Raw genomic sequence first — 27,817 nt, forward strand, 5'->3', positions numbered from 1 at the left:
AGTTTTCCGTTTGAAATTAACCAATCGGGTGATTGTTTACATGTAGCCTGAATATTTCCCAAAAATTTGAAATATCGTGAGTTTGAAAATGGCCGATCATTGACGGAGAGAAAAGATTTGTATGAAAAAAAGGTTTTGATATTTTAAAAGACAATATTTTGGTAAAAAAAGCAAACCCAAAGAAACAGGATGACTTCAAGCGCAAGTAGAAGAGACGATGTGAAGAAGGAACATATTCCTGACATGATAACTGACCCGTCTACGAGAAAGCGATACTTAAAAGGTCGATTTTTAGGAAAGGTACAAAATCTTGCGATAAATCGGCAGAACTTTGTTTTTTATTTATTATATTTGATCGAAATGAATCATTATGAATTGAGGAAATGCTAAGTAATGTTTCCATAATGCAACGATCTCCAATATTTTTAACCGTTATTTTGTTTGCTCGCGTGTTCAGACACGTTTTTCAAATATGGCTGATCCAATAGATCAGTGCCTCTCGGGCTTAATGAATTTATTTCAATCGTTTAACTTTAACAAAACAATTTTGGATAGATGCAAAGAGCTGTACATAGTCCAAAATACTAGTTTTATGTCCTTCCTAAAGAATTTCATAATTTGCCAAGGAGTAACCAACTGCAACTAGAAATAAAGGAAAAGAGTAAACTCGGCCCTATATCAACTCGGCACGGGTCAACTCGGCCCACTTTACAAAAATATATAGGCCTATAACGTATTTACTTTGCGTTGCATGTTGTTAAGGTAAATGAATAATAAGAAATATCTTATTATTATTATATATTTATACATTGTACCTCTGCTGAAATAAAGTATATTTAGAAAAAAAAAGTTATTTATTTGTATTGCAGATTCGATAAAATTAATGTAGACACAGGCACGATTATCGAACCTAGGAAGAAAAAATATGAACAGATTGATAAAATAACTTCATATTTTTTCTTCCCAGGTCCGATACTTGTGCTTGTGAATATATAGATAAAAATGTGTTTCCTTAGATGCATTTTGTTTGTAAAATAATTTTCAAAAAAATATGAAACAACAAAAATGTGTATACTTAATAGCATACTGTAGGCTTCTAATTAATTAATTGGAGGTGGTCACTAATCAAATTCGAATGAATGAGTCAATCATAATTATCACCTAATTAATCGGTATCTTTAACATACACATTGATTGATAATAATAGCCCGTGGCAATAGGAGTCCTTTGATGTCCTTTACCCATTTTTAAAAGTGGGCCGAGTTGACCCGTGCCGAGTTGGAATAAGGCCGAGCTGACTCGGGGGCCGAGTATGTTTTAGGGCCGAGCTGACCTGGATTCGAAATAAAGGGCAATCTCTTGGATCACACTCCTGTGTATATTTTAGAAACAAAACTTGCATATATAATACAATAAAGAGAATCAAATGAACCTAATATATACTTACCCCTGGGTCTAATCCAGGATACAGCCCATATAAGTAGTCATTAGATGTAAATGAAGTCAGCGATTTTCCTGCTTATATAGCAGACTCCGATAAAGGGCCTCTTCCCAATTGAAATTTTCTTTAAAATCATGCAGTTTTCTCAAAGATCTCAACTTAAACCTGATTTTTCACTTCCCAAATTAGCAATTTTAGCTATATTTTTTCCCAAAATCAAGAGGCTAAGGCTTCTTCCCAATTAAGTGAGAAAAATCACTGGAAGTAAGAATGCATGTGTAAACATAATAAATTGCATGTATTTGATGAAAATTGAATTTTATGTATGTGGAATAAGAGCAGCATTATCCAAATATGTTATTATGATTCAGTGCAACAAGCTCATTATTTCTAACTTTTGAAGTTCTCTGTGTTAATATTTCAGTGTAAATGAACTGCTTAACTACAAAGTATTGTCATAATTTTCAATAAAATTTATAGGTTCAAAATATTTTTGGGAAAACTTCATTAATAAGTAACACATATTCCAACTTTTTCATTAAAGGAGTCCTACAGTTGTAACTATATCCTTTACTTAGGATTTTGAATAATATTAAATGGGTCAAATGGTAAGAACTAAGAACATATAATGCTGAAATTTGAAATAAAAATTTTATTCAAGGTGTTAGGTTACATGATAGGCAGTTAGTTCCTCCCACTGTTATGAACCAGTTTATCACCCAGTTAGTTCCTCCCACTGTTATGAACCCAGGGCCATTTTACCCTTCTTTGCTGTAGCCGGTATTCGGCTACTTCCCCAAGCCAACTTACTACCTTTTTCCCCCAAAAAACAGTCTAAAATTCCCCTTCTTGTGAAGATTTTCCCTTTCAGAGAAATGTTTAATCGAAGAAAAAAACTTGTAAGCAAACTTTCTTGTTTAAAAATAGATCATTGTTTTTGTCCAATGAAAGCTAATTATTCAATTACCCACTAGATGGGTACCTCGATTCAATACAATTGAACATGGGAAAACCCCGCTGAAAGTTATTTTTTTAGTGCACATGTGATTTTTTTACGACAATACGGCGACCGATTTACGATGTCGCAAATGTAAACAATGTCACAAAACAAGAAGAAAATACGATTGAGTGACATTTGTAATTGTTTATGAAAAATTGGACAAATTGTTGACTTTCCTGTAAATGCAAGAGATTAGATGTATCCACTAGCAAGTTTGTGTGTCCTAGTAGCACAACATGCCCAAGTGTGGTAAATAGCGAGTCTAGCACAACAGTGCAAGTAACAGTGATACAGTGGGAACTGATAATAATATGTTCCCTCTGAATCAAATCAAGAACCCTCGCATGTCCTACGTAAATTTTCTATAATTAAGAAATATGAGTCGATGTATTATTGGGCAAATAAAAAGTGGCAATAAATTGATCTGTAAAAAAATCCCTTTAACTTATGTTGGACAGAAAGCTCCTAAAATAAGTGTTTGGAGGAAAATATGCAAATATATTACGATATTTCCTCCAAATGTATGATTTAAAGGAATAAGAATGGATGTATCGATGTCTGTCTAATATAAATATTCATCATTTAAAAAGAGGAACCATGACAGTTTCCCTATTGACATCAACCCTATAAGAGAGAAATTCGTGTTTAAAGACACTATTTTTTACTTGAGAAATAAGTTCATGGGCGCCGCCATTTTGGCGTTCTGTCATTCTCGCGAGACAGACGAGACCGAGATTGTGACGTGTTATACCCACTTCCGGTATAGTTGTACACGCTGGTACAACTGAAATATATCTTGATGAAGAACTTATTAATTTAATTGCGTACATTATATATTATTTATGAAAACATCATATGGAACTGAATTGCTTAAATTAATTAATTGAAGACGCCGCGACATTAATTATCATTTGCCCGATACTCAAGCTTGCTGATGATCCCACCACATGATTTAAGCAATGACTGCTTAATTTTCAAAGATAAACCATAAATTTACTTTGGGAACTATGAGAAACTTCTTCAAATTGACGATATATCCTTTTATTTTGTACTTAATTTTCGCTAGACAAGCTGTCCAAATAGGGTACATCGCCGGTCATATTTTTCAGGTAAAATATCAACTAAATCCAATATGCTGAGGGCGCGATTTTCCGCCATTGACGCGAAAAATGAGAAAGGCGCAGGAAAATCGGCAGCCAGACTTATTTCGTATGAAAACAAAACTGTCCGTAAAGTTATTTAGGCACCCAGTCAAAACTGGTACCAACAGCAACAGGTTGCCCATTCCGCTATAATTACGCATATTCTCGGGTTTATCCAGTTCCCCAAAGCTTTTTTCCACGTTATCTACTTACCAAATTACTTTCCCCGACAGATACGCATTTCTTCTACCGTACATTTAATCCAATAAAACAAAAAATCATAAATCTACTTAATATTTAAAATGATTATTGGGAACTGAAAAAAATGTGTTGCTATTTTATGACGTGCTGTAATTTACTACAGTACAATTTGACAGGTGTGGAACCGAATTCCCCCTAAGGTCATTCAGTTCACTGATGAAGCGTAAAAAATAGATGTCATTCGTCATTAGAATATTTGACAAGGGTGATAAACCAATTAGGGCAATATTGTGCATGATCAAAAGGTCTGTCGGCACAGAGGCATACAAGGACCAATAAAAATCGTCAGTACACAGTGTGACAGGAGCATTTGGTGCAAATTAGGAACAATTAAAATGGACAATGCGCAGTATTAGACATAAGTAGTAAGAACCAGCAATTGTGTGAATAAATTATGCAAATTAGATTTTTGAGCAGCCAATAAAAATGTTTGCCTGCAGTTAATATTAGGCCACGATTACGAAGCGTAGCATCATACGTTGACAGACATGTTAACAATTTACTTTTCAAAACAGTTGCTGATATTTTTGAAATGTGTACCTCAATTATAACATATGTTCACACCTTTAAATTTGAAAGTCAGAATCAAACTGCAAAAAATTAATTATATGTACTATTAAGAACACGTTTTAGTAGGGTTTTTATAATGGAAGTGGCTAGCGTACGGGCCCGTACGGCTAGCCAAAAGTTTTAGCCGTACGTGAGTCACGTACGACTAGCAAGGACACGCTGTATTGGCTAGCCGTACGGCACTTTTCAAAATTTTATGGAAGTCGAAAATGCATATGTTATTTTATGACTTTAAGCGAGGATTTTAACCAAGAAACAGCATTAATTGTCTTTGGATGTTAACTTTTTAGAGATTAATCGCCTTGATCGCTATATATATCGATCTTTGTCATCGCAAGATGTCGAGAAAAAATAGCCTTTGCTTGCATTTACACCAATTGAAATAGTTTACAAATTTTTGATAATAATCCTTTTTTGTTTCATTAAGTTTAATTTTCGACACCTTTTATATGAAAAAAAGACCAACAACAACAAACACTGAAAATGATTGTTGTTGGGCTCTTGATAATTGCGACAATTACCGACGGTACTGTATCAAGGAAAGTTTGCATTTTCCGTGAAAGGCATTCTAAAATTCTATTGTCAGTCCCTGGATAGGTTTTAATTAAGGCTAATTAATTGATTGACTGTGCTTTTATGTTCGATATTTATCTACTGTTTTGAAAATTATATAATTATACCCCCAAAAACGAAGTTTGGGGGGGTATATAGGAGTCACCCGGTGGTCGGTTGGTCGGTCGGTCGGGCGGTCGGTCGGTCGGTCCAGACGTCCGTTGCATTTTCCTTGTCCGGACCATAACTTGAAGACTAATGGTTGGAATTCAATATAACTACATACAATGGTCAAGCACATTGAGAGGAAGTGCAGTGCACAAGAACCATAACTCTATCTTGACTAATTACAGAGTTATTGCCCTTTGTTACTTTTCCTTGTCCGGGGCATAACTTGAAAACTACTGGTTGGAATTCAAAACAACTTCATACAATTGTCAAACACAATAAGGGGAAGTGCAGTGCACAAGAACCATAACTCTATCTAAAGTAATTACAGAGTTATTGCCCTTTGTTACTTTTCCATTGCTTTCTTTTGTCCGGACCATAACGTGAAGACTAATGGTTGGAATTCAATATAACTACATACAATGGTCAAGCACATTGAGAGGAAGTGCAGTGCACAAGAACCATAACTCTATCTTGACTAATTACAGAGTTATTGCCCTTTGTTACTTTTCCTTGTCCGGGGCATAACTTGAACACTACTGGTTGGAATTCAAAACAACTTCATACAATTGTCAAACACAATAAGGGGAAGTGCAGTGCACAAGAACCATAACTCTATCTAAAGTAATTACAGAGTTATTGCCCTTTGTTACTTTTCCATTGCTTTCTTTTGTCCGGACCATAACTTGAAGACTAATGGTTGGAATTCAATATAACTACATACAATGGTCAAGCACATTGTGAGGAAGTGCAGTGTACAAGAACCATAACTCTGTCTTGACTAATTACAGAGTTATTGCCCTTTGTTACTTTTCCTTGTCCGGGGCATAACTTGAAAATTACTGGTTGGAATTCAAAACAACTTCATACAATTGTCAAACACAGTAAGGGGAAGTGCAGTGCACAAGAACCATAACTCTATCTAAAGTAATTACAGAGTTATTGCCCTTTGTTACTTTTCCATTGCTTTCTTTTGTCTGGAGTATAACTTGAAGACTAATCGTTGGAATTCATTATAACTTCATACAATGGTCAAGCACATTGAGAGGAAGTGCAGTGCACAAGAACCATAACTCTATCTAAAGTAATTACAGAGTTACTGCCCTTTGTTACTTTTCCATTGCTTTTTTTTGTCCGGAGCATAACTTGAAGACTAATGGTTGGAATTCAATATAACTTCATACAATGGTCAAGCACATTGAGAGGAAGTGCAGTGAGCAAGAACCATAACTCCATCTTGACAAATTACAGAGTTATTGCCCTTTGTTACTTTTCCTTGTCCAGAGCATAACTTGAAAACTACTGTTTGGAATTCAATACAACTTCATACAGTTGTCAAGGACATTAAAAGGAAGTGCAGTGCATAAGAGCCATAACTCCATTTTGACAAAATACAGAGTTACTGCCCTTTGATACTTTTCCTTGTCTGGAGCATAACTTAAAACATACTGGTTAAAAATTCAAAACAACTTCATACAATTGTCAAGCACAAAAAAAGGGAAGAAGTGCAGTGCACGAGAACTATAACTCCATCGTCAGTATTTATAGAGTTATTGCCCTTTGTTCCTTTTCTTTGTATTTCTGGACTTATTACAGAGTAATTCAATAAAACTTCTTCAATGGTCAACCACATTGAAAGGAAATGCAATATACAAGAACCACAACTATCTTTAATTGCCCACAACCATAACTCTATATTTCAATTCTTTTACAAGGTATTCTGTTACTAGTAACATCCTCATTTCCGAAGCAGTCTTGTGGGGGTATTAATCACTTTTAGTGATAGTTCTAGTTATTTTTGCATTTCACCGTTTTTTTTCCATTCAATGTTCTTTTTATTTATTTATTCCACTCCGATCATTTTTTATTCGATCCATGTGCTTAAAATTAACAAAAATGATTTAATAATTCATACATATTAAACAACAAATGATAAGCATGAAAATCAACAATTTTATAACGTTCGACTTCCATATAATTTTGAAAATTGCCGTACGGCTAGACAATACAGTGCGTCCTGGCTAGTCGTTCGTGACTCACGTATGGCTAGAGCTTTTGGCTAGCCGTACGTTTCTTTAATTTATTTTTTATTATTTTTTTTGATATTGTTACGTATTTTGAACCATAAAAAATCTACTCTACACCTCCTGTGAAAATTAAATTGTCAGATCCATACTTTATTATATTAATATTTCCTTACGATTCAACTAGATTTATCATGAATCTAAAAGATGTGGGGAAATGACATCACGCGCACCTGTTTTTATACGGCCAATACACAAACATGGCCGCGCTTACCGATTTGTAGAAATCGGTGATTTAGCGATTTAAATTTTGTTATCATTCGTTTAATATTATTATTTGGCGGCAGAAAATTTGCAGACTTATTATTTATAGTATTCTTTTTCTGAAATCAAGTTTTTATTTTAACCTTGTCTTTCCCTTTAAATAAGTCTTTATTTATAGTAATAATGGTTAAACTGCCAGTGGAAAATAAGATTTTTTCCCCAAAAGTATGAAAACCGTGCATTTTTTCCCCACATAAAGGGCTAGGGCGCCTTCCCCAAAACTAGTGAAAAGGCCCTGGAACCAGTTTATCACCCAGTTAGTTCCTCCCACTGTTATGAACAAGTATATCACCCTATATTGGCACCCCCACTGTTTTGTAATATATTATCACACTTCCCAATATACAGCTCATTAACTTCCAATAAAATGCCATCCCCATCTGTGTTAGTGTATATATAGTTAGGACCCATATCCAACTGTTTTATGAGGGGCAGGGATAGATGACTAGTTATGTCTCCCCCACCTCGGGGGGAGACATATTGTTTTTGCCCTGTCCGTCAGTCCGTCCGTCAGTCCGTCCGTCCGTCCATTCTTCGTTTCCGGACGATAACTAGAGTTCCTTTTGACCTACAGCTCTCAAACTTCATAGGATGAATGGTCTTATTGAGCAGATGATCCCTATTGTTTTTGGGGTCAGTAGTTCAAAGGTCAAGGTCACAGTGACCGTTGGTCAATTTCTCGTTTCCGGATGATAACTAGAGTTCCTTTTGACCTACAGCCCTCAAATTTCATAGGATGATTGGTCTTATAGAGCTGATGATCCCTATTGTTTTTGGGGTCAGTAGTTCAAAGGTCAAGGTCACAGTGACCGTTGGTCAATTTCTCGTTTCCGGATGATAACTAGAGTTCCTTTTGACCTACAGCCCTCAAATTTCATAGGATGATTGGTCTTATAGAGCTGATGATCCCTATTGTTTTTGGGGTCAGTAGTTCAAAGGTCACAGTGACCGTTGGTCAATTTCTCGTTTCCGGATGATAACTAGAGTTCCTTTTGACCTACAGCCCTCAAATTTCATAGGATGATTGGTCTTATAGAGCTGATGATCCCTATTGTTTTTGGGGTCAGTAGGTCAAAGGTCAAGGTCACAGTGACCGTTGGTCAATTTCTCGTTTCCGGATGATAACTAGAGTTCCTTTAGACCTACAGACCTCAAACTTCATAGGATGATTGGTCTTATTGAGCAGATGATCCCTATTGTTTTTGGGGTCAGTAGTTCAAAGGTCAAGGTCACACTGACCATTGGTCAATTTCTCGTTTCCGGATGATAACTAGAGTTCCTTTTGACCTACAGCCCTCAAACTTCATAGGATGATTGGTCTTATAGAGCAGATGATCCCTATTGTTTTTGGGGTCAGTAGGTCAAAGGTCAAGGTCACAGTGACCGTTGGTCAATTTCTCATTTCCGGATGATAACTTGAGTTCCTTTTGACCTACAACCCTCAAACTTCATAGGATGATTGGTCTTATTAATCAAATGATCCCTATTGTTTTAATGGTCAGTAGGTCAAAGGTCAAGGTCACAGCGACTGTTGGTTAATTTCTCCTTTCCGGATGATAACTAGAGTTCCTTTAGACCTACAACCCTCAAACTTCATAGGATGATTGGTCTTATTGAGCAGATGATCCCTCTTGTTTATGGGGTCAGTAGGTCAAAGGTTAAGGTCACAGTGACCATTGGTCATTTTCTCATTTCCGGATGATAACTAGAGTTCTTATCAGTGAGGACATTTAACTATTATTGATATATCAGTGATATATCAGTTGTCTGGTTTTATATACTCTGTTCTTTTATCTCCATTTCCATTCCTGTTTCCATTCACAGTTATTCTCAGCAGTGGGGGAGACATGCGCTTTTTTACAAAAGCATCCTCTAGTTTACTATAGAAGGCTAAAGAATCTATGTTGTACTAATTGACCAATTTTAATCACAAGGATACTTTCAACATCTCTAACTTTTGTACCTCTTCTATATATCCTGTTTTGGATTTTGTGTTTGTTTCCTGCTAGTTCTTAGTTTTAAATAGTATTTTATTATTGTGTGAAACATTCCTATACAGTTGAAAAGCTTACTACTCTATCATGCAACATATGAACAAGATTAAAGTATTATTGAAAAAAAGAATCATTAGTTCATTTCTGTAACATCCGTCCCCTATTGTACCCTTATTTTGAAAACACAAAGTAACAAAAGATAATGTGTCCAAATTCATATATGATATAAGCATAAATATTAAGTTTAAAAACTTATCTGTCCACTAGATGCTTAAAAATAACATGTTCATTTTATTTCAAAGTAGATAATTTTGTTTTTGTTGTAAAATTATTGATTTTGTTTTCAAAGTAAAGAAATTTGGTGTCCACAAATAATAATTTTTGGCCGGGTTGCACTGGTGCAAACCCGGGTTATAATATGGTGAATGTTGGGCGGCGGGCAGGCGGGGAAAAAACTTTCGTAACAGTTTTCTCAGCAACTACTTATCCCAGCCTTTTGATATTTGGTATACAGCATCAACACATGGTCCCATACTGTGGGTATCGATTTCAGGTCTGTCGCTCATCTACTTTCTGTTTGCCGACTTAGTTAAATTTTCAACATTAATGGTCAATAGTAGGAAATTTTCGTAACAGTTTTCTCAGCAACTACTTATCACAGCCTCTTGATATTTGGTATACAGTATCAACACATGGTCCCATACTGTGGGATTCGATTTCAGGTCTGTCGCCATTCCACTTCCTGTTTGCCGACTTAGTTAAATTTTCAACATTAATGGTCAATAGTAGGAAATTTTCGTAACAGTTTTCTCAGCAACTACTTATCACAGCCTTTTGATATTTGGTATACAGCATCAACACATGGTCCCATACTGTGGGATTTGATTTCAGATCTGTCTCTCATCCACTTCCTGTTTGCCGACTTGGTTAAATTTTCAACATTAAATTTTGACATAATTAATGATCAAAATAGATAGTAGGAAATTTTCGTAACAGTTTTCTCAGCAACTACTTACCACAGCCTCTTGATATGTGGTTCACAGCATTGACATGACTGTGGTCCCATATTGTGGGATTCAATTTCAGGTCTGATGCTCATTCTTTTCCGGTTTACCAACTAAGTTAAATTTTCAACATCAATGGTCAGACAGTGGCAGAAAATTTAAGTAACATCACAGCCTCGTGATATTTTGTATACATATGCAACCCGGCCTTTTCTGTCTTTGACCCATTTTATATAAATTATATAATAAATACATGATTTAAATCCTATATTTCAGTTAATATTTCTTCATTTCTGATTGTAATTTTGGTGTTTTAGTGTAAAATCCCTTTTCAGTTTTTTAACATTTTGTATTTTTTTCTCATTAACATAGAAATTGACAATTTTTGTCACATTTTCAAAGTAAGTCTATCAATAAGCACCAGAAACATTTTTTTCTATAAGTATTCAATATTGGTTTTATAATTGGATATTTTGTGAGAGGGGACAACCTTACCATTACAGTTTTTTATCACATTTTTTTTCACCAGTATAATGCCTAATATGGTAAAAATGTTAAAAAATTTGGATTGAAAACCTTTAATATATGTTTTAAATTCATATTTCATTAGATTAAGACAGTAAAGTATGTTCGAAATTAGCAGTAGTCCTATAGCCCCTGACTACTAAATTTCTCCTCGGGCTACCAACTTTTCAAAGTAACAAGCCCGACCAGGCTACTGTATTTTCTGAGACAATATAAACATTTGATTTGAACAAATGAATTGTGCTAGTGAAATGTGTTTTGGGCTAGTGAATATTCCAATCTGGTAGTCCGACTAGCCTAGTGGTTTCAAATCCGAATTTCTTACAAGGTTATTAAATTTTCTGTGTGAATTAAAAAAAAAATGTAAGTGATAAATTAAAACAGATTGTGGTGTTAATTCCAAAAACACCAAAAAATCAGATAGCTAAATATTTGCAATACAAAATTGGGCAATTTTAGGGTTTAAAAATATCAGTTTCACAAATCTCAAAAAAAAAAAAAAATTCAAAAAAAATTCCAGTGGTTTCAGTGTTCTGCTAAGGTTACAAAAAAAATAGGGACAATTGTCTCATTAACAAAAAAGAATTGGAGACATTTTGATCAGAAATAAGACAATCACATCAAAATTTTAAAGAAAAAAATACCTGATTTAATAGTATTTAAGTACTTTTAAAGTATGTACATCACCACTGCTTGTGGATAATTGACAAAAACTTCAAATAGTTTATTTAAATTCAACTGTTCAACAAACTATAACTTGTGATTAATCATTAACTGGAACTCAATTTATTTCAGTAATGTTAACTTTATATGAAGAGATGAACTTTTTCATCATCTTTTTCCTCCACACTTCCAATGTCCTTTAAAAAGTCAAAGCCTTTCATTTCACAACCTTCAAGTTTCACAGTCACTGTAACTGCGACTTGCGACAATCGGAACATAACTAATGTATAGCATTTCAATCAAACATGGTGATTTTCTCGCCTAAGTTGTATTTATGATGGAAAATAATAGATCATACTGATACTTGCCAAGCACCTATTTTTAGACCCTCTCAACATTGTTTGAATACAGCTTAAAAAGGAGTCGAAAACTTTATTCATTTTTTTTTAAATTTTTTTCTATTTTCAGGGTGGTTTTGCAAAATGTTACGAGCTTCAAGATCTCGATACAAAGGAAATATTTGCTGGAAAGATTGTGTCCAAAACCCTGCTTGTGAAGCAGCACCAGAAAGACAAGGTGTGATACAACTCATATTTCACTGACAAATATTATATCATCATCTCACTGTAAAGGCTTTAGCATGAGATTTTAAGGATCGTACACTGGCTGCCGGTACAGACTGGAATATCTAGCTCAAAGGGTAACTGTTTACAGCGGTAACGAGGCTCTGCCGAGTTTCCACTAAACAGTTACCCAAGAGCTTAGATATTCCTGTCTGCACTGACAGCTGGTGTTTTATTCTTTTTCTTGCATATTACATATCAATTATTTTTAGGACAGAAATTACCAAAACGGATATTCTCATAACGCACTTTTTCTCTTATAGTAGCGTATGAACTTATAACTTCATTCATAACAGTTAAGTGACGTCATCCTATGAACGCAATTCATTCATTAAAGGCGTGCGGCAATGACGTCATTCAAAGCACGCGACTTGTCTTACATCACCTGGGGGATGTAAGATAGAGTTTTCTTGCACCAGTGTAAATATTAGATAATCCTGTCTGATATGCAAGAAAAAACCTTATCATTAATCTTGCTCAAAGTTAATATATTTTAACTTGAAACACAATATGATAACCTGAAAGACTGCCTTTGATATAATTTTAAAAAAGAAAAAAAAAAACACTCTAATTTAAGAAGCAATAATATACAGTATATTGATGATGTTGCCAATTAATTTTTTTTTATAATTTCTGTTTTGCTAATTTTGTTTATTGTTTTCAACAGATGACACAGGAGATTTCTATACATAGAGAGATTTCATACAAACATGTGGTGAAGTTTCACAGTTTCTTTGAAGACCCAGACAATGTCTACATTTTACTGGAGTTGTGCAGAAGAAGGGTATTTACATGAATTTTTCCTGCTTTCAATTAACTACTTGCTTGCTGTCAGCAAAATTGACTTGTTTTAACCCCTACCACACTAAAAATCTTGTAATCAACTTCTCCGTCTATCAATCTGGACAAGATTATTAACCAATTTAGGGAATTTTTCTGCCTTCAAGTCTACATCCTGATCGGTTTTAGCATTTTTATATTGATATTTAAAGGACTGTCTAATTTAACTGTTAACCCATGTGTGAATGTTTTTCTATTAATTGTAATATGAAAATGAATGTTTAAGAATAAGATGTTCTTGGAATTTTTAGCAAGAATACTATTAACAGGACTTAATCATTATTATTATGATTCAAGGCACTTTGTATTGGCATTAGCAATGTTATTTATTGCTGCAGAATCAAACACAACTTTTTGTTTGCGAGATGTTATTTTCTATGACCCATGTTGATATACATGATCTGTTAGATATCATAGTTCAATTTAGACAAGTTAAGTTGTTTTTCATTAAAAGAGAATATATTTTTCAAGTAGATAAGGTTTAATGTATTATGTACCTAATATGAAAACATCACATAAGTTTTGTTTACATTATGATTGTTTAGTCTTTGATGGAGTTACACAAGAGAAGGAAAGCTGTGACAGAACCAGAAGCTCGTTATTTTGTACGACAAGTTGTTCAGGCATGTCAGTACCTTCATGGACACAACATTATACATAGAGATCTCAAACTTGGTAACCTCTTCATCAATGATGACATGGATATAAAGGTCGGAGACTTTGGTCTTGCTACGAGAGTCGATTATAACGGAGAAAGAAAAAGGTGAGAAGTTTCACGTTTGGTGAAACAAGTGTTTATAGTAAGTCATTACTTCACATGTTATTTGCTTAGCAATTTTTACGTTAAATCAAATTTTTTGGTGTTAACCTGTCATTTACCCAGCAATTTTATGATAAAATCTGATTTTTTGGGTGGTTTATTCATTTTATTTTTTCAAAGTGTGTATTGGATAACCTGTACTTGTGCATGAAAATAAGTGAAATTACTATAAATTAAAATTTTTGTTATAATAAGTTACTATGGTGACACTGTTCTTAACTTTCTATAACAAAATAATTTGTACAAATTTAGTTGAAAAATTAACAATATTCAAATCTGCTTATAAAATTCACAATTATTATTTTTATTTCTTTATAGAACACTATGTGGAACACCAAACTACATCGCTCCAGAAGTTCTGGGGAAAAAAGGACACAGTTTTGAAGTAGATGTTTGGTCATTAGGATGTATCTTGTAAGCATTAGTTGTGTAATAATTAAAATAAATCTTTATGAACTTAGTAGCAATAATTTATTTTAGATGGAGTTAACAGTTCATGACACCTCTATCCTTAAAGGCCCAACTGGACTATAAAAGCCAGCAGATGGCGCTAGGGCAGGTTTCTTATTAATTTTATGCATGCTTCACTTCAGGGACCCTTTTTCAAAGATTTAAGATTAATTACCAAATGCATTTAAACAACACTTGGCATGTTTGTAGGCATAGATATTTTTGATAAAGATTGACCAAAATTATTCAAAATATAACTTTGTTAAGTGTATTTCTGGAAAAAAATACTGGCTGTCAAATTTGAAATTTGAATTTCCCTGGGAGGAGCCATGTGATCATTACAGGTCATGAACCTTCAGTAGTAAACAGACGCACGTGGCAGTGTTTATTTCAGGGAGAGAGATTTGTAGCAGACGATGTATATTTCAGGGAGGGAGATTTTCAGCAGACGACACATTGGAATGCTGAATAAAACAATAACTTTTACTGACTTGCTTTATCAAATCCAACAAATTTACAATAATCCATTAATCTATGATTTTTTTTAATTTCAAAGTACTGATTTAACTTGTTTTTGAATGGTTTAAACTTCATGAAAACAGTAAAAACTTCCAGGTATATTTCATTTACTTGTAAATATCTTGTAGTCAAAAATTACATTTCACAAATGTTAATCAAACTAAATGTTGGATATGCATAAAAAATTTATACATTAACAGTTTAAAAGTATTTTAAATTCCTGTCAAGAACATTTTTAGCAGGTTGTTCCTAAAAGAAATGCCCCATGTAAGGCACATCTTTTGGATTTTGATATAATTGTCTGACTTGATGAATGACACATAAAGCATTCCAGTGAAAAAAAAAGAAAAACAACTGACTTCAAAAATAATATCTGGACAAGATGACTTGATAATGTCTTTAATTAATCTTTGAGTATTAAACCTCTCCTGTGTAAAATCAGCTGTTTTTGTTTACATTCTCTCTGCAGGTTAACACTGCATGCTATTTATACTTCAGGGTTTATAACAGACAGTTTTACATCACTGATTAGTCACACCCACAAATACTCGCTGCCGCGGCAGCGAATGTTGCCCCTTTAAAAAGAAATTACATATAACATGTTGAGGTTGGGATGGGGATTGACCTTTCTAGCATAAAAACCAGTTTTCTTCTTGTTGCAAGTCACCAAATCCATTAAATTGAAGAAAATATGTTTCCATTTTGGCTAACAAAAATTTGAAACGTAAGATGTTTAAGTTAAAGTGGCATCCAAAATACTAATCAGGATTGAATTTGAGATAATGACACTTCTTTGAGGCTAGTTGGAAGGAAAAAATAAAGAATACAACATTATTGCTGATTTACATGAATTTAGGAATTGAGGAATTTAACAAAATTGCAGACATGATATAACATTTTAAGTGATTTTATAGGATAATAACACACACTTTCGGTTCTTCTATGTTCAATAGGGAAAAATGCTGTTCATGTTAGAATGCTATTTTGATGACTTCAGATTTACATTATTGGTTGGGAAACCTCCTTTTGAGACATCAAACCTTAAGGACACCTACACTCGAATCAAGAAAAACGAATATCATATACCATCTAGAGTTAGTCCATGTGCTCGAAACCTCATACAAAAATTGCTCAAAGCAGACCCCACAGAGCGACCAAATATGGATAATATTTTGGAAGATGAATTCTTCACTTCAGGTAACGAATGATAAAAAGCTTCGGGGAAGCTGAAACAGATTGTGCTTTTTTATGAAATCATGTGTTAACTGTTTATCTTAATTTGTGACAGCATTTATTGACTTTCAACTGATTTTAATGATAAATATTATAGATAGTTACGACTGGAAACAGATTAAAGTGTTTAAATTTGACTTTCACCTAATTTAAGAGGACTAAATGTCTAGTGCTAAAATAGAAGTAAAACTTTTGAAACAAGTAACTGGTAAAGCAATTTGATAACTTCTAATGACTGATGAAGGGCCATGATGGCTTTATATTAACATGTAATCAATTAAATAATGATTGAGACATCACAGCTGTGAAATTATACAAATTTGGAATTTATCAAGTAAGGAAATACATGTATAGTTTTTGTTTGTGTAATATACAAGGAGGTTCTAGGCCTGGTTGATAAGTTACAGTAACTTGATGAAGTGGCAAATACTGAAGACTCCAAAATAAGTGTGGTAAAAGAAACAACAAGATATATTAGATGACATATCGTAGTAAACAAGTTACTATGTTTCAGAGTTGTATGGATGACCATATATTTAAATTATTTTCAGGTTACCTACCGTCAAGATTGCCCACCAGCTGTCTCACTATGGCTCCCAGGTTTGACACTCTTGCTAAATCAGAGTCTATGCACAGGAAACCTCTTCTAGAGCTTAATGGAACTGAAAGTATGCTTTTGTTCTACTATTTCTTTAACTTTGCAGTCTTTTGGGGCTCTCACCCTCACTCTCATTTTTGTGGGGGGGGGGGGGTTCAGGTTGTTTTCATTGTAAGGGGGATTTTGGACTTTTACATAATGATTGACAATACTCGTGGTGTTAAGTATTACATATTTTCTTTTGCAAAAGTTACCTTCAAAAGGATTTTGTTGTCAATGTTTCCTGCCTTTAGCAGGTAAATACAGGTATAAAGTTTAGAGTTTATAAAAAATAAATGGCTGAAATTTAAGCAGCCCTCCTGCAGAAGGTAACAGAAAATTTACCATTATACAAGTGTTCTTTCACCTTATAAATAAACACCTAAAATTGTTGTAAGAAAACGAAATTTAGCTTAAAATTGTAGCATTTTCCAGAAACAACCCACTTTTCTGCAATCTGCTATACTCAATTATACCATCTTTAAAGAAGTATTTATTGCGTATCAGATAAGATTTTCTACTGTTTACACTTGTGCTAGAAAAACCTGCTTTACATTCCATCGTAATACAAGTTGCGTACTTTTAATGATGTCATTCCCTTTCGTCTTAGATGAAAGAAGGGTGACATCATTTTGCTGTTGTAAATTAATGAAAAGTGCTAAATGAAAATGTTAGTTCTGTTTTCATAAAAAAATTCTGAAATAAGATTTTTATGTAATATTAAATAAAAAGGATCACACACCGGATGTTATGACAGATTTTTCTAAATTTGCATCTAATGAATTTATAAAATGTAGTGAAATGCTACTTTTTTCAACAGTTTATTAAAGGTCACTGGCAAGCATGGGACACCTGCATATAAAAATGAATTTGTTTTTCATACAATATAATCTTGTAACTTGTTGTCATAGGTTTGTATTGTGTCTGAAAATCAAGCTGAAATTATCATAATGCGGAGTAAATGTATTTTAATGATAATGTTTACAGAAACTACAGCACAGACAATAGAGTCCCGAGCCAAAGACCAGAAGAGACCAATGACACAGGATGGTCTTCTAGCAGAAAGAGGAGGTGGTGATGTAGGACAGAAAAGAGGTAAAGAACTTAATCAGTTCAAATTAAGATCTTCTATTGAAATAGACTCGTTGATCATTTGATATGATTTGGTATATATGTGATATCTAGGGGTCTGTGTCACAGTGGTTCAGGCTGTTCGACTTAAAACCAATTGGCCCTCATTGGGATGGGTTCGAAAACAGCCAGGTACTTTGGATTTGGATTCTTTCATGTGAGGAACGTTCTAGTGCCATTTTGTGCCTGAAATAATGCTTGGACAGGCACTTGAGGTCTTCATCCACCAGAAAGGCTGAAAAAATCGCCCATGTGACCTTTACTGTGGTAGAGGGATGTAATCAATCTACTGAATTTCTTTTGAACTGAATCAGCATTTAACAAGTTTTGGTGATGACAGTTTGTGGTGATAAGTAGTTTTGAAGAAATGCCATACTATGAACAATGTCCTTATAATGTTATATGTGTCACTGTTACAGATGAAGGCGAACCTGCAGATTTCTATCTTGGTGATCTGTTAGCTCAATTGTCAGCAGTTGTTGCGGCCAAACCGTCAGAGCGTATCAATATATGTGAAGGTAAGATATGTTCAACAACAATTTATGAAAATGCATTTTAAATCCTTATATAAGTTGTTCATATCACATTAAAATGTTATTTTATTAAGCATATAGCATGACCTTTATTTATATGTGAATGGTTTCCCATGTGAAATTATTCAGTCATTTTTTGGATATTCTGTTTTATCTTTGTAACGTTAAGAGATAAAAATTTTCTAGTTGCTTATGTTTAGAGAAGTTCTTGAATCTTGATCTTAATGACCTGATTATTGTTTATAATTGTAGTCTGCGTTGTTACTTTTTGTGTCGCCTCTACGGAGTAGTGGCGACATATAGGGATCACTTCTCCGTCGTCTGTCTGTCCGTCTGTCCGTCTGTCCGTCTGTCTGTCTGTCTGTCTGTCCGTCTGTCCGTCCGTCCGTCACAAAACTTGTCCGGACTACTCCTCATAAACTACTGGTGCAATTTCATCCAAACTTTACAGGAATGATCAGTACCAAGTCTAGTTGTGCATATTGTCAGGATTTTCCGGTTCAATGATTTTTGTCAGAGTTATGGCCCTTTAATAATTTTTAATTTTAAAGTTTGTCCGGACTACTTCTCTTATACCACTAATGCAATTTCAATGAAACTTTACAGGATTGATCTGTAGCTCAAGTCCTTGCGCATATTGCACGGTTTTCCGGTTGAATGATTTTTGGCCGAGTTATGGCCCTTTGATAAAAAGGTTTCTTTTTCTGTGTGTTGCCAGATACACAAAAGCTTGTCCGGACTACTCCTCATAAACTACTGGTGCAATTTCATCCAAACTTTATAGGAATGATCAGTACAAGTTTAGTTGTGCATATTAATCAGCAATTTACCATTCAGTGAATTTTGTCAGAGTTATGGCCCTTTATCATTTTCACTTTTTAAAGTTTTGTTTGAACTACTTCTCTTATACCACTTATGCAATTTCAATGAAACTTTACAGGATTGATCTGTAGCTCAAGTCCTTGCGCATATTGCACGGGTTTTCCGGTTGAATGATTTTTGGCCGAGTTATGGCCCTTTGATAAAAAGGTGTTTTTTTCTGTGTGTTGCCAGATACGCAAAAGCTTGTCCGGACTACTCCTCATAAACTACTGGTGCAATTTTATCCAAATTTTACAGGAATGATCAGTACAAAGTGGTTAGTCTAGTTGTGCACTGTCCGTCTGTCTGTCCGTCTGTCACAAAATTTGTCCCAACATGAAATTGGCCATCATGAGGCGACACATGTGATTACTGATCGCTCTTGTATTTGCTGAAGTTGTAAATAGAAAATTCTTTCCTCAATTTTTTCTGGTCCTTCAGGATCATGGATTCCTTTATGTTTAGTGTTGAGTTTGAGGACTGCACAAAATCTAGTGCAAGCTGTCATAAGTTCATAACAAATGTAACATTTTTCATTATCTCCTGGACAAATGTAGCAGTATTCATTATCCCTCATGAACCGATATAGCACTGTACGTTATCTCTCATGAATAGATGTAGCACTTTTAATTGTCTCAAGAACATAAGTAGCACTTTGCATTGTATTTCATAAACAGATAAAGCACTTTGCATTGTATCTCATAAACAGATAAAGCACTTTGCAATGTATCTCATAAACAGATGTAGCACTTCGTTATCTCTCATGAACAGATATAGCACTTTGCATTGTATCTCATAAACAGATGTAGCACTTTGCATTGTCCCTCATGAACAGATGTAGCACTTTGCATTGTCCCTCATGAACAGATGTAGCACTTTTGCATTGTCCCTCATGAACAGATGTAGCACTTTGCATTGTCCCTCATGAACAGATGTAGCACTTTGCATTGTCCCTCATGAACAGATGTAGCACTTTTGCATTGTCCCTCATGAACAGATGTAGCACTTTGCATTGTCCCTCATGAACAGATGAAGCACTTTTGCATTGTCCCTCATGAACAGATGTAGCACTTTTGCATTGTCCCTCATGAACAGATGTAGCACTTTGCATTGTCCCTCATGAACAGATGTAGCATTTTGCATTGTCTCTCATGAACAGATGTAACACTTTTCGTTATCTCTCATGAACAGATGTAGCACTTATCATTGTCTCATGATTGTCATGAACAGATGAAGCACTTTTCGTTATCTCTCATGAACAGATGTAGCACTTTTCATTATTATACCCCTGCATGGGGGGCATGCTGGAATCAGCTTGTCTGTCCGGCGGTTTTTCCTTGTCCGCCCAATAACTTAAGATTCTTTTGACCCACAGACTTCATATTTGGCTGATAAAACATGTAAACATACCATGAGGTCAGTGTATTAGACTGTGTTACTGTTTATAACGATATTTTATTTGGAAGGGAAGTAACAAATATAGACCAGTCAATGACCCCACAAAAAGGAGACTGTGTCGCAGTGTTTTGTGATAAGAAGCGGTAAAGCGGAAGTTGTAAATGGAAAACCAAATGTGTACTTTTCCATTCTTAAAATAGCAAATGCTAAATTTAGACTGGATATTCCAAAAGTTATACTTTTCGTAAGTTGGAGCCAATCATGATTTTCTTGAGCCAATTTAATAATTTTGGAGCCAATTTGCTCATTGGCTCCTGCCAGCGCGAGCCCTGCACAGTCTTTATATTTGGAAGGAGGTTAGTCATGACAAGTAGATGACCCCTATTGATTTTGAGGTCAAAGGTCAAGGTCACAGGGGTCTTGATTAAAAAGGCCTTTCCGCCCAATAACTTAAGATTCCTTTGACCCACAGTCTTCATATTTGGCATGGAGGTTAGTCATGATGAGTATTCATCATAAAAAAACCCAGACAAAGCTGCATGAATGGGGGTATTCAAGTCATGCAGTGGCAGTTTCAGTTTTGAGGTCAAAGGTAAGGTCACTTTGATCTTTGCCACAAGAAAATGTAGAATACATAATTATTATGCAATGCACTGGCTTACTACCCTCAGATTTGGCAGGTAGGTTGTCCTTGAGCTTTAATTGACCACTGTTGATTCTGATAAAGTAGTATGTGGGGGTATTCACGCCATGACAGTGGCAGTTCTAGTTTGGTTTAATACAAGTATATCATTGATAAATTTATGATTTACAGATGAGGCTGAAGACCCAGCATCTATTCCTATATACTGGGTTAGCAAATGGGTGGATTATTCAGACAAATACGGTCTAGGTTACCAACTGTGTGACAATAGTGTCGGTGTACTGTTTAATGATTCTACAAGACTTATACTATTGGCAAATGGAGAGTAAGTGATTAAAATTTAATTATAAATATTAATCTTGTCTCTTGACGGATTTAACTCATGTATTTGAAAATAACAACTATAAATGTGCATAGGGTTGTCCTCCATCTTACAGTACATATACATAACCTGACTAGATACATTTATATCACAGGCACGAGTATCGGACCTGGGAAGAAAAAATATGACCAGATTGATAAAAAAACCTGTGTTCATCTTAAAAGTGTCAAAAAACCAAAAAAAAAAGTAAATAATGACCCCCTTTAAAAATATACTATAAGTTAAGAGAAGGCCGGAAACTCCAGATTCGAGCCTACGAGCAATGGATTCATTTCCCTGGCTGTTGTGAAAACAATTGGCCAGAAAATTAAAAAAAACTTTTATCACTATTTCACGTTTATATTAAGCTTCAAAATGAGACCAACCCCAAGTCTCTAGCCCTTCCCGTTCATGAAATATCTATCAGGAAACGAGCGAATTCGTGCTTAAAATCCTTGGTAGACAGAATTGCGGCACAACAATTCGGTACGTAAACATAGACTAACACATGTATGTCAGCTGACTACGGGTCAAAATTACTTGAATTTACTAAATAATATTACTAAATACATTAATGTGGACCACTCACAACCGTCAGTAGCATCTGATACACGCAAAATTCGAATTTCAAATCTTTCCACGGTCTTTAGATTACTTTCTACGCCATTGTCAATCAGCTGTTCGATACTTGTAACGAGTCTTCTGATTGGCCAATAGCAACGAAAACCGCAACGTTTCACACAAGGATGCCTAATGGCGAAGAAAGCGATTGAAAGACCGTGTAAATGTTTGAAACTCGAATCTCGTGTGTATCAGATGCTACTGACGGTTGTGAGTGGTCCACATTAATGTATTTAGTAATATTATTTAGTAAATTCAAGTAATTTTGACCCGTAGTCAGCTGACATACATGTATTAGTCTATGTTTACGTACCGAATTGTTGTGCCGCAATTCTGTCTACCAAGGATTTTTAGCACGAATTCGCTCGTTTCCTGATAGATATTTCATGAACGGGAAGGGCTAGAGACTTGGGGTTGGTCTAATTTTGAAGCTTAATATAAACGCGAAATAGTGATAAAAGTTTTTTTTAATTGTCTGGCCAATTGTTTTCACAACGGCCCGGGAAATGAATCCCTTGCTCGTAGGCTCGAATCTGGAGTTTCCGGCCTTCTCTTAACTTATAGTATATTTTTAAAGGGGGTCATTATTTACATTTTTTTTTTTGGTTTTTTGACTCTTTTAAGATGAACACAGGTTTTTTTTTTATCAATCTGGTCATATTTTTTCTTCCCAGGTCCGATACTCGTGCCTGTGATTTATATTACAAAAATCTCCCTAAATTAAAATAACAAAAATGCACCTCAGCCAACTTGTTTAAACACCTTTAGAAAGAGTATAAATGGAATTGTCTATCTTTCAATTGTTTAAGGAAAAAATTCAAAATGTTTACTGACAAGATTGGGAATAATGCCAACTGATCTTGGTTAGCACTGGTTGCATAGGTATATTCTGTTGCCACATGCAGGCTTAAGGTTAAATTGTCACACATATTTAAGTTTATAATGAATCATTTTCTGTTTTCATATCTTGTTGAAAAAATGAATGCTATCAGGTGCCAAAAAAAAAAAATGAATAAATTTTTACTGGTATTTTTTGTTACAGTAACATTCAGTATATTGAAAGAGATAGTACAGAACATTTCCACACCCTCAAAGTCTTTCCTGAGTCTCTTACAAAGAAAGTTACCTTATTGAAGTACTTTAGAAACTACATGAGTGAACATTTATTAAAGGTAAGTCTCACAAAAATTTGGAATTTAATTGAAATACAAGATGAATTATTTATGTCATTTATTTATTTTGTATGTAAGCATTACAGACATTTTGAAAAGTTTGAGCATGATTTAAAAGCTTCCATTGTGAAAATAGATAGAGGATATTTGTTTAGTTCATTGTAAGATCAGAAAATATTCCACCAAGTGAGCACCAAAAGGTATATTTCACGAGTGGCCCAGCCACAAGTGAAATATGAGCTTTTGGTGCTCATGAGGTGAAATATATTTCAATCTGACACTAAACTAAACAAATTTTCTTTTTTTTGTATGCAAAGAAACGTTTAAAAAGACATTTTAAGCTCAATACTAAATGAAAAGCACTCCAAATAATAATACAATGTGACGTCATTTATGATGTCACGTCGGTAAGTTGGTTTCCGGTACTGTGCACGCTGGTATTTCACTGAAACAACGTAAGAGGCTTAATTTTCAAAACTGTGAAATGATCTAATTGATAATTTCACTGTTTCAAACAGTGAAATTATCAGTTTTATATTTCACTGATATATTTCTACTAACCACCGGAAAGCTTGTAATAAATGAAAAATAATAAGTTTGTTAGTTCTGCTATTAAGTTATTGGGTGTCTATTCTGGTTTTGGGAATTCTATAAACAGAACAATCTCTGCACTTCTTCGAAACCACTCGAGTGTAGTTAAAGGCTTACAAGAGTGCGCTTTTACACTTTGTAATATAGGCAATTGATGTCAAGTTGGATAGTTATTACATCAGTGTAATATTGTATTTATTAAATGGTTCTTTCCCACTCTTGTCATGGTTTATTATTATATGTAATTAACAGATTTATTATTCTTCTTAACCAGGCTGGTGCAAATATAACCCCCAGAGAAACAGATGACATGGTGAGATTGCCATTCTTGAAGACATGGTTTCGAACACGTAGTGCAATAGTGCTTCATCTCAGTAATGGCACATTACAGGTACACTCAATTTTACATTTTGAAACTGAATGTTTTATTTTAATGTACAAATTGAAATGGAACTGTATAAAATTGTACGATATTTCATTTTTGTAAGGTTCTCTGTGGTCGACTGGTAAATGTATCTGACCTTAAACCATTTGTCTCTTGCTGTTGTTTGGGTTCGAATCCTGCCATGGATTTATGATTCTTTAAAAGAAAGCTAACCAGCTAGTTAACGAAAGGTTTGTGGTTCGACTACGATGCCAGCTTTTGCCTTAAATATTGTGCATACAAGGAGCACCCAAGGTCTCCCTCCACCAGGAAAGTCTGAAAGATGCTATATCACTTTTACAGTGTTGGTGTGACTAAAAAGCAAATTCCCTTAAAAAATTGTTATATCAAACAATAGAGTTTCCTCATTTATGCCTTTTGTCAAGCAATAACCTGACAAGTTTATTTTTTGCAGTTGATGTTTTATGCATTTAGGAAATTTACATATTCGGAAAATTCCATCCCTAGAAAGAATTGTAATATTAACAAATTAACAGTGTCAGTGCAACTTCAAAAATCTTATGTAGAAAAATAAAAATCATCTAGCAAATTTTCTTTATTTTCCTTTCGTCTTTTCAGATAAACTTTTTCCAGGATCACACTAAGATTATTCTCTGCCCACTTATGCAAGCAGTCACCTATATAGATGAGAAACGAGAATCTCGTGTATATAAATATTCATTGATAGAGAAATTTGGATGTAGTAAAGAACTATCGAGCCGTATTAGATACGCCAAAACAATGGTAGAGCGCCTCATTACGTCAAAATCTGGATCTGGAAGAGTACGATCTAGCGTACCTTCTCAATGATCCAGAGCTAGTGTGCATCATGATTGTGTCTAGTGCGTCAAATTTCAACTTAAAGTGCTTCTAAGAGAAGGATAACAAGTGGTGATGGACTGACTTGCCGTGTTCTGGGCGGGAAAATGTTTTATTAGTGAAGAAAAAACATCCATTCATTCATTGTTAATACCATTGTGAAAGTGTGAATAATCAAAGTTTTCATTACATTTAAAAAAGAACAACATAGAAAGCGACACAGGCATATTTATTACATGTCTGGTCAGTTAATCATTGATTTTTGTCTGGTTAGTTAATCATCGATTTCCATTAAAAATGAATTGAAATAAAAAGACTTGATGAGTGATTTGAAGGGCTTGTACAAAATGTCTTTCATGCAGCAAAAGTTGGTGTGAATTTTTATATCTAAATGTGTAGTGGACTGATGGAGTGTGCTTGTATGTTTGCTGAAAAAATTGTATAATCTATTTGGGGAATCATGTTCCAATTTGTCTTGTTTGGAATGAATTTGCTGTACAGAAGCATACAAGATGTAAATATGTACATTTGAAATCATTTTATTTTTGAAACTTTTCATAAACTTACAAAAAAATTAACTGCCCCACAGTTGATATTTCCCTTATGCCTATCACACAAATGTGCTTCATTTTGAAGCAAAAAAGCCTTTCACACAAATGTGCTTCATTTTGAAGCAAAAAAATGCCTATCACACAAATGTTCTTCATTTTGAAGCAAAAAATTGCCTATCACACAAATGTTCTTCATTTTGAAGCAAAAAAATGCCTATCACACAAATGTTCTTCATTTTGAAGCAAAAAATTAGCTATCACACAAATGTTCTTCATTTTGAAGCAAAAAATTGGCTATCACACAAATGTACTTCATTTTGAAGCGAAAATTATTATTTTAGGGTCACATGACTAGCTGGAATACAACTAGAAGTATTTTGATGTTCCGGTAGTATTTGGTAAACCGTCACCACTTTCGGAACTGTTGTAAATAGTTTCTCTAATCTGCCCAGTAAAATAAAAAAAAAATAGCTGCATTAACGGGCATTTTTATTTACTTCGGAAGTAAGATCAGAAATTTATCTTAACAATTTTTTCGTTAAATGTTTAGTTTATTTTTGGATTGTGTGGAAAATATGCTTGGCTTTAAGAACATGTTAATCTCGACCAGGATCTCAGGAAAATGTAACATAGTCTTGGTGTATAAAATTAAAATATGAAACTATACTAGGTTGGTATATCAACCTGATATATGAAAAATGTATTCTTGATTGGTATATAAACATGATATGTGAAAATTATATATAAACCTGTTATAATGAAAGTAGAACAGTCAAATTAATCTTTGTATATGTGAAATTATACAATAGGAAGCAGATTGAGTCTGGTATTTGAATCTTATCTTTAGAAGTAAATTTTCATTCTTATGATGGGACATCACTTTTGGTTTTGAACTTTGCCCATTGAAAAAATAGTAGTTTTCACAGAACTTCCTATCTCAATAATTATGTGTATGTTGATAATTTAATGAAATTTTAATTTTAGTTATCCCTTCAGAATTATTTATTTCTGTTGACTTTTCTGTTTTTCTTCAATGTTGATGTTTAGAATTTAAAAGTACATGTGCTTTGAGTTTCTACAACATTTATCTCTAACTCTCTTTATCTTTTTCTACCTTTGATGTCACTGTGATAAAATAAGATTTGAGGTCTATTCCAGCCATATTATTGTCTTTAAGATTTGAGTTTGGTTTAAAAACTGAGAAATTTGTTTTAATTTCAAATATTTGAAAATGTGTAACGTATTCAAAAACATTAAAACATGGGTACAACTTTTCAGATATTTGCCTGAAGTCCAGGGTTTTTATACTCCTGAAAACTCTTGTTTTCTGTATAAAACAATTGAAACAATATTCAATTCAGGGTTCTTAGGTTTTCTGATATTTTTAACTTGCATCCATGTTAAGATAACAGGCCAGTTTATTGATCCAAAAATAGAATATAAATATTTATTATTATAATAAGACAATATTATTATGTCTGTATGATAATATAATAATCTAGAACTAAATTTGTTGTCTCAGACTGTTCTGTATCTAAGTATATAAAAAAGCCTTTGAATTTAAATTGTGAAAAAATAATTCAAAGTTATGCTGTATGGTTCGGGTAGGGCTAATTTTTAACCAAATTGTGTAACATTAAGTAATAATTGTAATACAAGTATAATGTTACAGGTATAATGTTAACATATTAAGTAGTACACATATAAACAATTTAGCACAGTGCTATTGTAACTGTAAAAATCCATGTATTACTATTCCGTGACCATTTTGTTGATTAAATGAGTGTAATGTGGACATTGCTGGGTAAATTTCAGCCTTGTAAATTATTCATATTATTACTTGCATCATTGAACAAGTTCATATTTTGTGATATTGTCGATTATTGAAATATGAGTTCTTGTAATAAAATTATAAAATTCAA

General features: G+C 34.0%; 1 protein-coding gene across 1 annotated transcript; it reads left to right on the forward strand.

Annotated features, from left to right (window-relative positions):
* The first annotated feature begins 36 nt into the window (after nt 1–36).
* Nucleotides 37–27,817, forward strand: LOC132721190 (serine/threonine-protein kinase PLK1-like). The gene is made up of 13 exons (XM_060705449.1): nt 37–300; nt 12,137–12,244; nt 12,959–13,075; nt 13,677–13,894; nt 14,270–14,365; nt 15,918–16,117; nt 16,705–16,821; nt 17,778–17,885; nt 18,341–18,439; nt 21,528–21,681; nt 23,381–23,510; nt 24,376–24,492; nt 25,105–27,817. The coding sequence occupies exons 1-13, from the start codon at nt 190–192 to the stop codon at nt 25,333–25,335; spliced, it is 1,806 nt and encodes a 601-aa protein (XP_060561432.1). The 5' UTR covers nt 37–189; the 3' UTR covers nt 25,336–27,817.

The sequence above is a fragment of the Ruditapes philippinarum genome, unplaced genomic scaffold (assembly GCF_026571515.1).
Source record: "Ruditapes philippinarum isolate M1 unplaced genomic scaffold, ASM2657151v2 ctg2101_1_1_1_1, whole genome shotgun sequence".
In the NCBI taxonomy this organism is placed as follows: domain Eukaryota; kingdom Metazoa; phylum Mollusca; class Bivalvia; order Venerida; family Veneridae; genus Ruditapes; species Ruditapes philippinarum.